This window comes from Rhinoraja longicauda, chromosome 2 (genome assembly GCF_053455715.1).
Source record: "Rhinoraja longicauda isolate Sanriku21f chromosome 2, sRhiLon1.1, whole genome shotgun sequence".
NCBI lineage: Eukaryota > Metazoa > Chordata > Chondrichthyes > Rajiformes > Arhynchobatidae > Rhinoraja > Rhinoraja longicauda.
Window position 1 is genome coordinate 43,009,685 of NC_135954.1, and position 12,899 is coordinate 43,022,583.

The following is a 12,899-nucleotide window of genomic DNA, read 5'->3' on the forward strand; positions in this document are numbered from 1 at the left end:
GATCTCTCAGTCTTATCTCATTGCAGCCCTTGCACTATTTTTATTTGCACTTTCTCTGTAGCTGTAACACTATATTCTGCACAATTTATTTTATCTTTTTTGCCCTACCTGTTGTACTTGTGATGGTATGATTTGCGTAGTAAGCACACAAAATATGTTTTTCACTGTATTTCAGAACGTAACAATCAGAATAAACCAACCGAGGTGGGTAGTCTAACATGGTGCATCATTCCCACTGCTTGCACTTGGTCTCTGTGTGCTCATGTTTAACCTCAGTTCTCACTACCATCCTGAATTCTCCTTTTACTTTGAGCAGTCATTAGCTAGTAGGGATGTTGCATTTCTCCAAAGAGGCTTTGAAGATGTACTGAATCTTTTCCAGTTGGATAATTACTTCCTCTGAACAAAAATAGACTGTGCTGGAATATCTCAGCGGATCAGGTAGCATCTCTGGAAAATGTGGATGGATGATGTTTCTGCTCGTGAGAACCTTCAGACTCATTGTAATAGAGGGGTGAAAGCGGGAAGAGAGGTGGGGACAGGACAAAACCTGGCGAATGATAGGTGAATATAGGTGAGGGGGGGGCTTGGATTGGCAAATGATTGGACAAAGGCCAGAGATGAAAAGATAAAGTGTGCAATTAAGGATAGAAGAGTTGTGAAACCACATAAAGGAATATAGGTGGAAGGGGACGAGCTGGGGTGTGCGGAATGCGGAATGCGGGAAATGGGTGAGCATGTAGGTGGGGCACAGGGAAGAGAGGGGTTAAAGGGGGGGGGCATGGGAAGGTGTTTGGAGGTAATTTACCTAAAATCAATGTTCATACTACTAAGTTGCGGAATATTAGGTGCTTTTCATCCATTTTATGCGAGGCCTCGCCTAGGCAATGGGGGTGGTCCAGAACAGTAAGGTTAGTATGGGAATAGGAAGGGAAGTCAAAATGGTTGGCAACTAGAGATCCAGTAGGCCTTGGTGAACCAGTTGCCTAGTCTAGGCTTGGTCTCGCCAATGTAAAGAAGGTCATATCGGGAGCACCAAATGGAGCAGATGAGGTTAGAAGTGGTGTGTGTGAACCTCTGTCTCACCTGGAAGGGCTGCATGGGTCCCTGCATGGATGTGAGGGAGGAGACGGGGGGGACAGGTGTTGCATCTCCTTAGGTTGCACGGAAAAGTACTTGGGGCGGGAGTGGTTTGGGTGGGAAGGGATGAATGAACTAAGGAGTTGCGGAGGGAGCAATCTCCACAGAAAGGGGTGGGGATGGAAAGATGTGACTGGTGGTGGGATCACATTGAAGACCGTGGAAATGTCAGCGATGATGTGTTAGATGTGGAGGCTGGTAAGGTGAAAGGTGAGGACCAGGGGGACTCTATCCTTGTGCTGTCTGGATGGGAGAGCTGAATCGCGGGTGCAGAGGAGACGCGGGCAAGTGTTCCATATACTATAGTGGAGGGAAATTCCACTGAAGAATGGAAGACATCTCTGATGTCCAAGAATAGAAAGCCTCATCTCAGCAGCACACATAGTGGAGACGAAGAAATTGGGAGGCAGGGTGGGAGGATGTGTAGTCTGGATAGTTGTGAGAGTCGGTGGGTTTATAGTTGACATCAGTGGATAGTCTGTCCTCTGTGATAGAGAGAGATCAAGGGGAGAAAATGTAATCCAGCATTTTGTGAATAAATACCTTCGATTTGTACCAGCATCTGCAGTTATTTTCTTATACTAAATGGAATCCAGCGATTATTTTGTTGAACACTTGCACTTGATCCTCCAATGACTGCTGGATATCTGTTACTCACCATTTTAATTCCCCTTCCCATATTGTCCTGTGCCTCCTCCATTGCCGCCTCACAGAATGTCTCATGACTGTCAAGGGTGTTTTGTTTAAAGATAGGTGTGAACACTACTGAGCATGACAGCATTCAATGTATAAATGACGAGAAAGGTTTTACACTTTTTGTTTTGTATGTATTTTTTATTCTTGGTGGTGGTGTGAGATGGGGGTGGGAGGGGAGGATAAAAATATGTTCCCTAGAGATGCTGCTTGACCCACTGAGTTCCTCCAGCAATTTCTCTTGTTGTAAACTGGCATCTGCAGTTCCTTGTACCTACCTTTCCATGAACAACTTGTTTTGAGAGACTGGGATTAAACATGTGATCCATGTGGCCTACCCAAGAGAGCTTCTAACTTCTACGTATTGTGTTTTGATTGACTCTCGCGTTATTTTGTAGTTATGTCCCCTTGTTTGAAATCTGCATCAGATTAGTAGGTGTTTTAAAACAAGAACGATGATAAATTGTACTGTAATTATTCTGATTCTGCTTGGGTTAATATTTCAAACAAAACAATTCTGATATTTCCCACCCTAAAAAAGTTGTGAATATTTATTGATGAAAATTCCCTTGTAAATCTCTCACTCCATCTTTTTTCCACTCATTCCCTTTTCAAACTTATTGCTTATTTTTGCTTATGTATGTGAAGTAGAAAGAAAATAAATAGATTCAGAAAATAGCCTGGAAATATTGGATTGTATTATAACACCTTTTTACGGTTGAAGAAAATCTTGTTTAAATAAACTGATGTTACTGCACTTCTAAACCTGTGTACTGAGCACTGAGCAAGTCATAATATTAGACTTGGTTTATGTGCTTAAGTAAATATTTTGTGTCTACTGATTGTGCAAAATGTAATCTGTTGGTACAAATTAAGTGTTTCATTTTTTCCAGAGTACAGCAGCCAAGAAGTACTGCTGGTATGTGGATGCAGGACAACCCACTTATTTTATGTGAGTATTTTTATTGAATAGCTTAATGTATGCTTTTAGTTTTGTTTTATGCTGTTAATGCTCTTTGGATACACTGGTCATAAATCTCGATCGGTGGAGAAATGGAGCAAACATTTGAGGACTATAATGTAGTTGGCAAAATGTACCCTGTGGTTTTTAATTTGTCATATCTCTGTTTGCATGGATCAATGTAGGAATCATTTTCTTTCTAGACCTGTTATTGTTTATGCTCCCTATTTGCTCTTGCATAATTGCCCCTTAAATACAAATGTTAGCCACTTCAACTATGTAACAAGGTGGAAAATTCTGCAGTCAAGCTGCTCTCACTCGGGATGAGTATTTAATAAAAATTGGATCTACTGAGATTGTCTTGTGTTTATGGCTTTAGTTTCGCATTTCCCCCATACAAGTGGAATCATCGTCCCTTGTCCTCTTTGATGTTGACAATCTCCAATCGGCACACTTCGGAGATTTATTGAACACATGACCTCATTTATCCATTGATACAACTAGATGATTGATCTGGGCTCCATGGCTTTTTGATTATTTAGAAAACCACTACTGTGCAACTGATAAACCACTGCTATCAATATTGCCCATTTTCGGTAAAAAGTGCAAATGATAACATGCCCTATTAAAATACAAAAACTTGGCAGTTAAAATACAATAAACAACTTACCTTTTCCAAGTTTTGTTCAAAGTGTATCTTGCAACTCTTTTTGGGAAATGTTGGGTAAGGGGAGTATCATGAAGCAATTGTATTTGTAACTGTCAGGGTTTCTGTTTAATGTCTTCCACTAAAAGATTGAACCTGCAAGCACTTTGAACATTTCAGTGCTGCACTCGTTACTATTTACTTGCAGTAACTTTCTATACTCTAAAGGATTGAGCTCACAGCTTTCTAATGTGGGGCCTCTAACAATTGGAAAAGCATTGATACTTGCAGCAAATGATAAAATAATATGTTTTGGACCAAAACATTATAAAATTGATCTGCATAAAACATGTGCTATTGTGTTGACTAGTTTATCTAACATTTTCATAGATGCCGTGCATATGAAGATTGTTGTGGCACAAGATGCTGCATGCGAGCATTCTCCATTCAACGATTATGGTATTTTTGGTAAGTTTTTGATGTGACATTTTATACATGGACGTAGATTTGGTGTGGGGGAGAAAGAAAACTATAGATCTTCAAATCTTGTTTGTCATCACTTTCCTGCTGCAATATGAAAATATCTAAATATTTTGTTTAATCTTGGAATTCAGCTTTGTAGATGGAAGACACTCCATTACAAGTTGACTTTTGGGTTGGCTATAATGCATAGTATTTAATGTTTTGCTGAATTGTTAAAACTGTACTCCAGAATTGTACTTCCTGGCTGACTACCTATTAGCTTAGTATAAGTGTGAAGTCGTGCATAGGTTTTGAGCAAATAAAATCTAGATTTGTGAGAACGTAGATGTGAGGACATAATGTTTTGGGATAATTAAAAATTTAGGTGTTTAGTTTATTGTCACATGTACGGAGGTGCAGTGAAAAGCTTTTTTATTGCGTGGTAACCAGTCTGCAGAAAGGATATACATGATTACAATCAAGCCATCTACGGTGTACAGGTATGATACTGTCTTGATGGCGCAGTCCAGTCGCCGTCCTGGTAGCTCTGCGGGAACTGTGCGTTTTAAACTGGTACGATCATTTTAAAATTATCTCTAAGTGCTAACGCGCTAACACTAGCATTAAACAATGTACGACTGGGAAACGCTCGTAAAATTAAACTCGAGCGCTACCAGAGGACTATTAAACAGTATACTGACCGATTCAACGTGGCCGATAGAGACCATCAAAGGAGCGCACCGCGGCAGCTTCTATACCTTTTTCCTGATAGGAGAGGGGAGAAGAGGGAGCGGCCAGGGAGTGACTTGTCCTTGATTATGCTGCTGGCCTTGCCAAGGCAGCATGAGGTATAAATGGAGTCAACAGAATCACCACTTCCGACGGGATCCCACCACTAGTCGCGTCTTCCCATCTACTCCCCTTTCCATCTTCTGCAGAGACCGTTCCCTTCACAACTCCCTGGTTAACTGATCCCTTCCTACTCAAACCACCCCCTCCTCAGGTACCTTATCTTGCAACTGCAGGAGATGCAACACCTGTCCTTCCTTGACTGTCCAGAGGCCCTGACAGTGTTTTCAGGTTAGGCAGAGGTTCACTTGCACCTTCTCAAACCTCTTCGATTGTATCCGTTGTTCAAGATGTGGACTCGTACAGCGGTGAGACCAAACGTAGACTAGGCAATCATTTCGCTGAACACCTTCGCTCAGTCCCCCAGGACCTTCCTGATCTCCCGATTACTAATCACTTTAATTCCCCTTCTCATTCCCACACTGACCTTTCTGTCCTAGGCTTCCTCCATTGTCAGGGTGAGGCCATATGCAAATTGGAGGAAGAGCATCTCATATTTTGCTTGGGCAGCTTACAATTCAGGGGCATGATTATTGATTTCTATAACTTCAAGTAACCCCTGCATTCCCTCTCTCTCCATCCTTCCCCCACCCAAGTCACACCAGCTTTTCGTTCTCACCTAGCAAACAGCTAACAATAGCCTGTTTCCCTTATTTTTGCTACTTTTTTTGCATAGCTTTCATTAATTTGTTCTCTATCTCTCTCCATCATTGTCTATATCTCTTGTTTCCCTTTCCTGTGACTTTCAGTCTGAAGAAGGGTCTCGACCCGAAACATCACCTATTCCTTCTCTCCAGAGATGCTCCCTGTCCCGCTGAGTTATTCTAGCTTTGTGTCTATCGTCAATAGAAGGGAGGTTGGTTTATCTGATGGTCCGCTGCGTCCACAATTTGCTGTAATTTCTTGCGGTTTGGGATGGAGCTGTTCCCAAACCAAGCTCTGATGCATCCTGATGAAATCCTTTCTATGGTGCATCTGTAGAAGTTTGTGAGAGTTGTTGGGGACATGCTGAACTGTCTAAGCTTTCTAAGGAAGTAGAGGCATTGGTATGCTTTCTTGGTCGTTGCTTCAATATGCGTGGTCCAAGAGACATTGGTGATGTTGACTCCTTGGAATTTGAAGTTTTCAATCATCTCTACTTTGATGCCGTCAATGCAAACTGGGGTATGTGTACCGCTTCACTTCTGAAGTCTATCACTATCTTCTTGTCTTGCTGACATTGAGAGAAACGTTGTTGGCTCGACACCAGGACATGATGTTCGCAATCTCCTTGCTGTACTCAGTCTCATTACTATTTGATATCTGGCCCATAATGGTGGTGTTGTCTGCAAATTTGAAAATTGAATTAGATTTATACATGGCTGCACAGCTGTAGGTGTAGAAAGAGTAAAGAAGGGGCAGAGAACACATCCTTGCGGAGCACCAGGGTCGAGGATTATTGTACAGAATGAATTGTCCCCTAACCTCACTAATTGGGGTCAGTTGGTCAGGAAATTGAGGATCCAGTTGTATAGATGAGTGCAGACATCAAGTCCCGTGAGTTTGGTGATAAGCTTAAATGGTTAAAGGCAGAGCTGTAGTCTATGAATAGGAGTCTGACGTAGGTGTCTCTCTTATCCTGGTGTTCGGTGCTGGGCACACTTGTGCTCGATCTGCCAAGGCCTAGGGGATCTTCCGTTGTTAACCATTTTAAATCCCTTTCACCTTTCCACACTGACCTTTCAACCCTGGGCTTCCTCTATTGCCCAGAGGCCACACGCAAACTGGAGGAACAACTCCTCATATTCCGCCTGTGTAGCTCACAACCCAACGGTATGATTGTTAAATTCTTCAATTGGTTCAATTGTTCTTTATCATATGCACAGACGTGCAGTGAAATTATGTTTTTGCATACAGTTCAGTAAAATATTACTGTACATAAACACAATTCCTGATAGTACAAAAAGGATAGGAATAGCCATAAAAACAGAAAATAGGTGCAGGAGGAGGCCATTTGGCCCTTCGAGCCAGCACCGCCATTCATTGTGATCATGGCTGATCATCCACAATCTGTGCCTGCCTTCTCCCCATATCCCTTCATTCCACTAGGCCTAGAGCTCTATCTAGCTCTTTTAAATTTGTCCAGTGAATTGGCCTCCACTGCTTTCTGTGGCAGAGAATTCCACAAATTCACAACTCTCTGGGTGAAAAAGTTTCTTCTCACCTCAGTTTTAAATGGCCTCCCTTTTATTCTTAGACTGTGTCCCCTGGTTCTGGACTCCCCCAACATTGGGAACATTTTTCTTGCATCTAGTTTGTCTAGTCCTTTTATGATTTTATACATCTCTATAAGATTCCCTCTCATCCTTCTAAACAAGCCTAGTCTTTCCAGTCTTTCCTCATATGACAGTCCCTCCATCCCAGGGATTAACAATATAGCCGACTGCGACGCCAAAGAAACTGAGTCCCCCAAGGCTCGGTACTGGCCCCCATGCTCTTCAATCTCTATATTAGCGATCTGCCTCGCACGACCTCGTGCCAGTATGGATACGCAGATAACTTGGCCCTACTGCACTCGGACAAGAGTTGGTCAAATGTGGAGGATGTGCCCTCGGCGGATATGGAACTTGTTGCGGGCTACCTTAAGACCTGGAGACTAAAACTGAGTATAGCAAAAAACACCACAACGGCCTTTCACCTGAACAACAAGGAAGTTCAATGCCCGCTAATCGTCACCCTCAATGGGTCACCCCTACTCTACAACCCATTTCCTACATATCTCGGGGTGAAACTAGATCAGCAGCTGACCAACAAACAACACCTTGAAGCTCTCCGTGCTAAAGTCTCGGCACGGAACAACCTCCTGCGTTGCTTGGCTGGATCGTCATGGGGCGCCAGGACATCTACTCTCCGAACCAGTGCTCTTGCATTCGTGTACAGCGCCACCAAGTACGCCGCCCCAGCATGGTGCCGCAGTGCTCATACTAGCAAACTGGACGCCACCCTCAACGACACCATGCGGATCATCACTGGCTGCCTACGCCCTACTCCGACGGATCTCCTGCCGGTGCTCGCAGGTATCGCACCCGCCAAGCTTCGCAGAGAGTTCTTCACTCATAGGCTGGTGTGCAAGGCCCCATCGGATGCCAATCATCCTTTGCACCACCTCGCCCAGGATTCACAGCAACTGGGACCTCAATGCCTGTCATCTCGTCACCCTTTCTCCCGTCACGCTGCGACCCTCTGTGGCTCCAGTTTCAACATACTAGGAGCATGGAGAACCAGCTGGGAACAGACATCGCGACCTCCTCAATTCACAGTCGCACCGAACACCACAGCCCCACCAGGCTCGGACATGCCCCCAAAGAGTGGGTCACCCTGAACTGGCTCCGTACTGGGGTCAGCCGGCTCAATGCCAACATGCATCGTTGGGGGTTGCGTTAATCAGCAGCCTGCGTGTGTGGAGCAGACCAGCAAACAGCGCAGCACGTCATTTTGGACTGCGCCGGTCCTCTGTCCCCCTGGTGGAGGGGTAGACCTCACGGCCCTTGACAACAGCACATTTTACTGGCTACAGCGCCTGGAGGGCGTTACATAATTTCTGCTGCCTCAAACGCAAGAAGAAGACCTTGTGAACCTACGCTGCACTGCCTCAATAGCAAGGACGTCCTTCCTCAAATTAGGAGACCAAAACTGCACACAATACTCCAGATGTGGTCTCACCAAGGCCCTATACAACTGCAGAAGGACTTCTTTGCTCCTACACTCAAATCCTCTCGTTATGAAGGCCAACATGTCATTAGATTTCTTCACTGCCTGCTGTACCTGCACGCTTACTTTCAGTGACTGGTGTACAAGGACACCAAGTCTCGTTGCATTTCCCTTTTACCTAATCTGACACCATTGAGATAATAATCTGCCTCCTTATTTTTGCCGCCAAATTAGATAACCTCACATTTATCTACATTATACTGCATCTGCCATGCATCTGCTCACTCACTCAACCTGTCCAAGTCACCCTGCAATCTCCTAACATCCTCTTCACAGTTCACACTACCACCCAGCTTAGTGTCATCTGCAAACTTGCTAGTGTTATCTCTAATTCTATTATCCAGACATGCACTACCACTTCCGGCTGCTCACCTTCACCCTTGAGGATGCTCTGCAATCGGTCCGTGACGTCCTGGATCCTGGCATCAGGGAGGCAACACACCATCCCTGAATCCTGCTTGTTGCTGCAGAAACCCCTGTCCATACCTCTCACGATGGAATCCCCTACTACCACGGCTCTGCCAGACGTCGGTCTCTTCTGCTTTGGATCAGTGCCACGTTTTGCCTCGCAGAGTTGTTCGCCGCTCAGACTGGCAGTGTCCTGTCCTGACCGCTTCCAAGAGGGTGAACCTGTTTTCCAGAGATACAACTGCTAGGGTCTCTTGTACAAGCTTCCTTCCCTTCCTCACCGTCACCCACCTTCTCTCTTCCTGTACCTTCGGTGTAACAATCTCACTGAAGGTCTTGTCCAGGAACGACTCATTTTCTTGGATGATCCTGAGGTCATCCAGTTGGCTCTCCAATTCCCCAACATGGTCCTTCAGGAGCTGAACCTGGACACACTTGCCACATTCATAGCAGCCAGAGGCACCAACGGTGTTCCTGACCTCCCACATCCTGCAAACATCACACTGAATCAGCTTACCTGTCATTTCCTTGTATCGTCTCCAACTTTCGGCGTGGCCCCCTCCTTCAGCCTCCTTGCCAAAGACTCACACTTTTCTTGACAGGCTGCTCCCCTCGAGCAAGCCGTGCTTATATTAAGTTAAATTGATTAATTGATTAATTAGCTAACTTACCAATTTGCTAAATTTAATTGCTCAGCGAATCCCTGCACTCCTTCAGCTGTCCTCCTCTGACCAACTTCAAGGTAACTGTTAGAAACGAGCCCCCACTAGATTTTAAAAGGCCTGCTCCTGTAAAAAAAAAACTCAAACTCCGAGAGCGATTACCTGCTCAGCGAATCCCTGCACTCCTTCAGCTGTGCTCCTCTGACCAACTTCAAGATAACTGTTGGAAAGGAGCCCCAACTGGTTTTCAAACTCCGAGAGCAATTACCTGCTCAGCAAATCCCCGCACTCCTTCAGCTGTGCTCCTCTGACCAACTTCAAGGTCCACTGAGACCATTGCAAGTCTTCAGGGTTTGGTGCCAATTTTTAGTCCAGTCTGCTCCATGCACTTAGTTTTCATCTAATTCTAGGTAACCTCTAACGACCCCTCCACCTTTTCTCCCCCATACGTCCCTCCCTCTCTTCCCCTCACCCCTTCCCTCCCCTGTACTCCGCCTGGACTCTCACTTATCTCCCCCCCTCTCCCTGGGTTCACAATCCGCAACTCTTTGAACCTGCCTTACACCTTCTGCCCCCACCCCACACGCACACGATCAGTTTGAAGAAGGGCTGAGTTACTCCAGCACTATGTTCTTCCAAGAAAGGACCATAATTATCTTGCAAGTGATTCATCACTGATCACCATTGAACATTCCAAAACCCGTTCAGCATCTACAAGGCACAAGTCTTGGGGTGACTGCAACCATTGAAGACAAAGTGGCTCACAGGTTCTCCCGAGTTAGCACTTTGTCATTCTAGCAGCATTATCCAAAACCTCCTTTACGAAAGTGGAGAAGACTCTTGGCATAACTACAAAAGGTATTGGACCACAGCTTGAAAAAAGACTGGAAAGTGCTGGAACAACTCAACAAGTCAGGGAGCATCTCTGGAGAACATGGGTGACGTTTTGGGTCAGGACCTTTCTTCAGAGACACTGTCTTTTTTTGTAAACCAGCATCTGCAGTCCCTTGGGAAAGACATTGTGGCCTTCCATCACAGTGAGGAGAGAGAAGACTGGAGGAGACTCACTGTGATGGATGTTTCTTTGATGGATGTTTCTTTTTTGTGTGTTTTTGGGGTTGGGTGGTTTGATGCTTTTATGTTTGATGTTTGATGTTTGATGCTTTTATTGTTGGACTGTGTTTTTGGGGGTTTTGGGGTGTGTGATTTGAATGCCTATTTAATGCTTCTATTGTTGGACTGTGTTTTGGGGGGTTTTTGGGGTTGGGTAATTTGGGTGCCTGTTTAGTGCTTTTATTGTTGGACTGTGGGTGATTGAATTAACATTTTGTTCAAGATGGCCGCGCCATTGTGTTTGGCTGCCTGCCACTGTATGTTTCTTTTTTTTTCCTAGTCAGATGTGCAGCACTTTGGTCAACGTGGGTTGTTTTTAAATGTGCTATACAAATAAATTGACTTGACTTGACTTGACTTGTGTCTCCATTTTAACGTGCCACTGTAACGTTTCACCTCAAGGTATGCTTACTTTGAAGTTCTCTACTCTCCAATAGGAGTTCTGTGAGACCTTCTCTCACTGCTCCTCGTCTGTGATTCCTGCTGCTCCCTTGCTCTTCCATCATGTTCTTTCCTGAACTTGTTAGCACAGTCATATGTGTTTCCTCGGCACTTGCCTGCAGTGCCATCTTGTGCTACGTGGCTTCCAGCTTAGTTTCCAGGCCACCATGTTCTGGCCCAACCAGGTTCTCTGGTACCTACTCTCAATCCACTGCTTCTCGCTACAGTTCTCCTTTCGTGCTCTGCATTCTACACTCTTTGCCATGCGCTGATACCTTATCTCTTCCGCAGCTCTGGGCCACAGTTATGCAGGCATGCAATGGACCTCAACTTTACTTTATTCTCCGCCGGATCGATGTTCATAAGATATAGGAGCAGAATTAGGCCATTCGGCCTATTGAGTCTACTCTGCCATTCATTCATGGCTGATCTATCTTCCCTTCTCAATCGCATTCTCCTGCCTACTCCCTGTAACCTTTGTCGCCCGTACTAATTGAGAACTTATCAATCTCCATTTTAAAAATATCCTAAGACTTGGCCTCCACAGCTGTATGTGGCAATGAATTCCACAGATTCACCACACTGGCTAAATAAATGTCTCCTCCCTTCCTTTCTAAAGGTATCTCCTTTTCTTATGAGACTGTTCCCACTGGTCCTAGACTCTTTCACGAGTGGAAACACCCTGTCCACATCCACTTTATCTCGGCTTTCATTATTCAGTAAGTTTCAATGAGATCCTCCATCATTCTTCTAAACTCTAGTGAGTAGGAGCCCAGTGCCATCAAACACTCATCATACATTAACCTTGCCCCTAATCATCTCCGGGATCATTCCTGTAAATGTCCTCTGGACCCTCTCCAATGCCAGCACACGCCTCCTGGGGTAAGGGGCCCAAAACTGCTCTCAATACTCCAAATGCAGACTGCCTCATAAAACCTCACCCTGCCCTACAAAACCTCACCTCCAATTTCTGAATCCTCTCCTCATTTAGAGAATAGTCTATGCCTTTATTTCTACGTCCAATTGCATGACCACTCACATTGGTATGCTGTATTCCATCTGTCACTTCTTTGTCCACTCTCCCAACCTGTCCAACTCCTTTTGCAAACTCCCTGCTTCCTCTACACGACCTTCCCCTCCACCTATCGTCCGCAAACTTAGCCACAAAGCCAATTCCATCATCCAAGTCATTAATGTGCAATGTGAAAAGTAGCGGACCCAATATCGACCCCTGCGGAACACCATTAGTCACCAGCAGCCAACCGGAAAATAACCCTTTTATTCCCATTCATCCACAACATGGTAAACAATATTCAATAGACAATAGACAATAGACAATAGACAATAGGTGCAGGAGTAGGCCATTCAGCCCTTCGAGCCAGCACCGCCATTCAATGCGATCATGGCTGATCACTCTCAATCAGTACCCCGTTCCTGCCTTCTCCCCATACCCCCTCACTCCGCTATCCTTAAGAGCTCTATCCAGCTCTCTCTTGAAAGCATCCAACGAACTGGCCTCCACTGCCTTCTGAGGCAGAGAATTCCACACCTTCACCACCCTCTGACTGAAAAAGTTCTTCCTCATCTCCGTTCTAAATGGCCTACCCCTTATTCTCAAACTGTGGCCCCTTGTTCTGGACTCCCCCAACATTGGGAACATGTTATCTGCCTCTAATGTGTCCAATCCCCTAATTATCTTATATGTTTCAATAAGATCCCCCCTCATCCTTCTAAATTCCAGTGTATACAAGCCCAATCGCTCCAGCCTTTCAAC

The 12,899-nt window shown here is 45.0% G+C and overlaps 1 protein-coding gene across 1 annotated transcript in view; it reads left to right on the forward strand.

The window, feature by feature from the left end:
- The window catches only part of vopp1b (VOPP1 WW domain binding protein b), a 39,046-nt gene that overhangs the window by 17,558 nt on the left and 8,589 nt on the right, over positions 1-12,899 (forward strand). The window contains exons 2-3 of the mRNA XM_078418299.1: positions 2,727-2,785; positions 3,831-3,908. Coding sequence (XP_078274425.1) covers positions 2,727-2,785; positions 3,831-3,908 — 137 coding nt within the window. The remainder of the gene's footprint in view (positions 1-2,726; positions 2,786-3,830; positions 3,909-12,899) is intronic.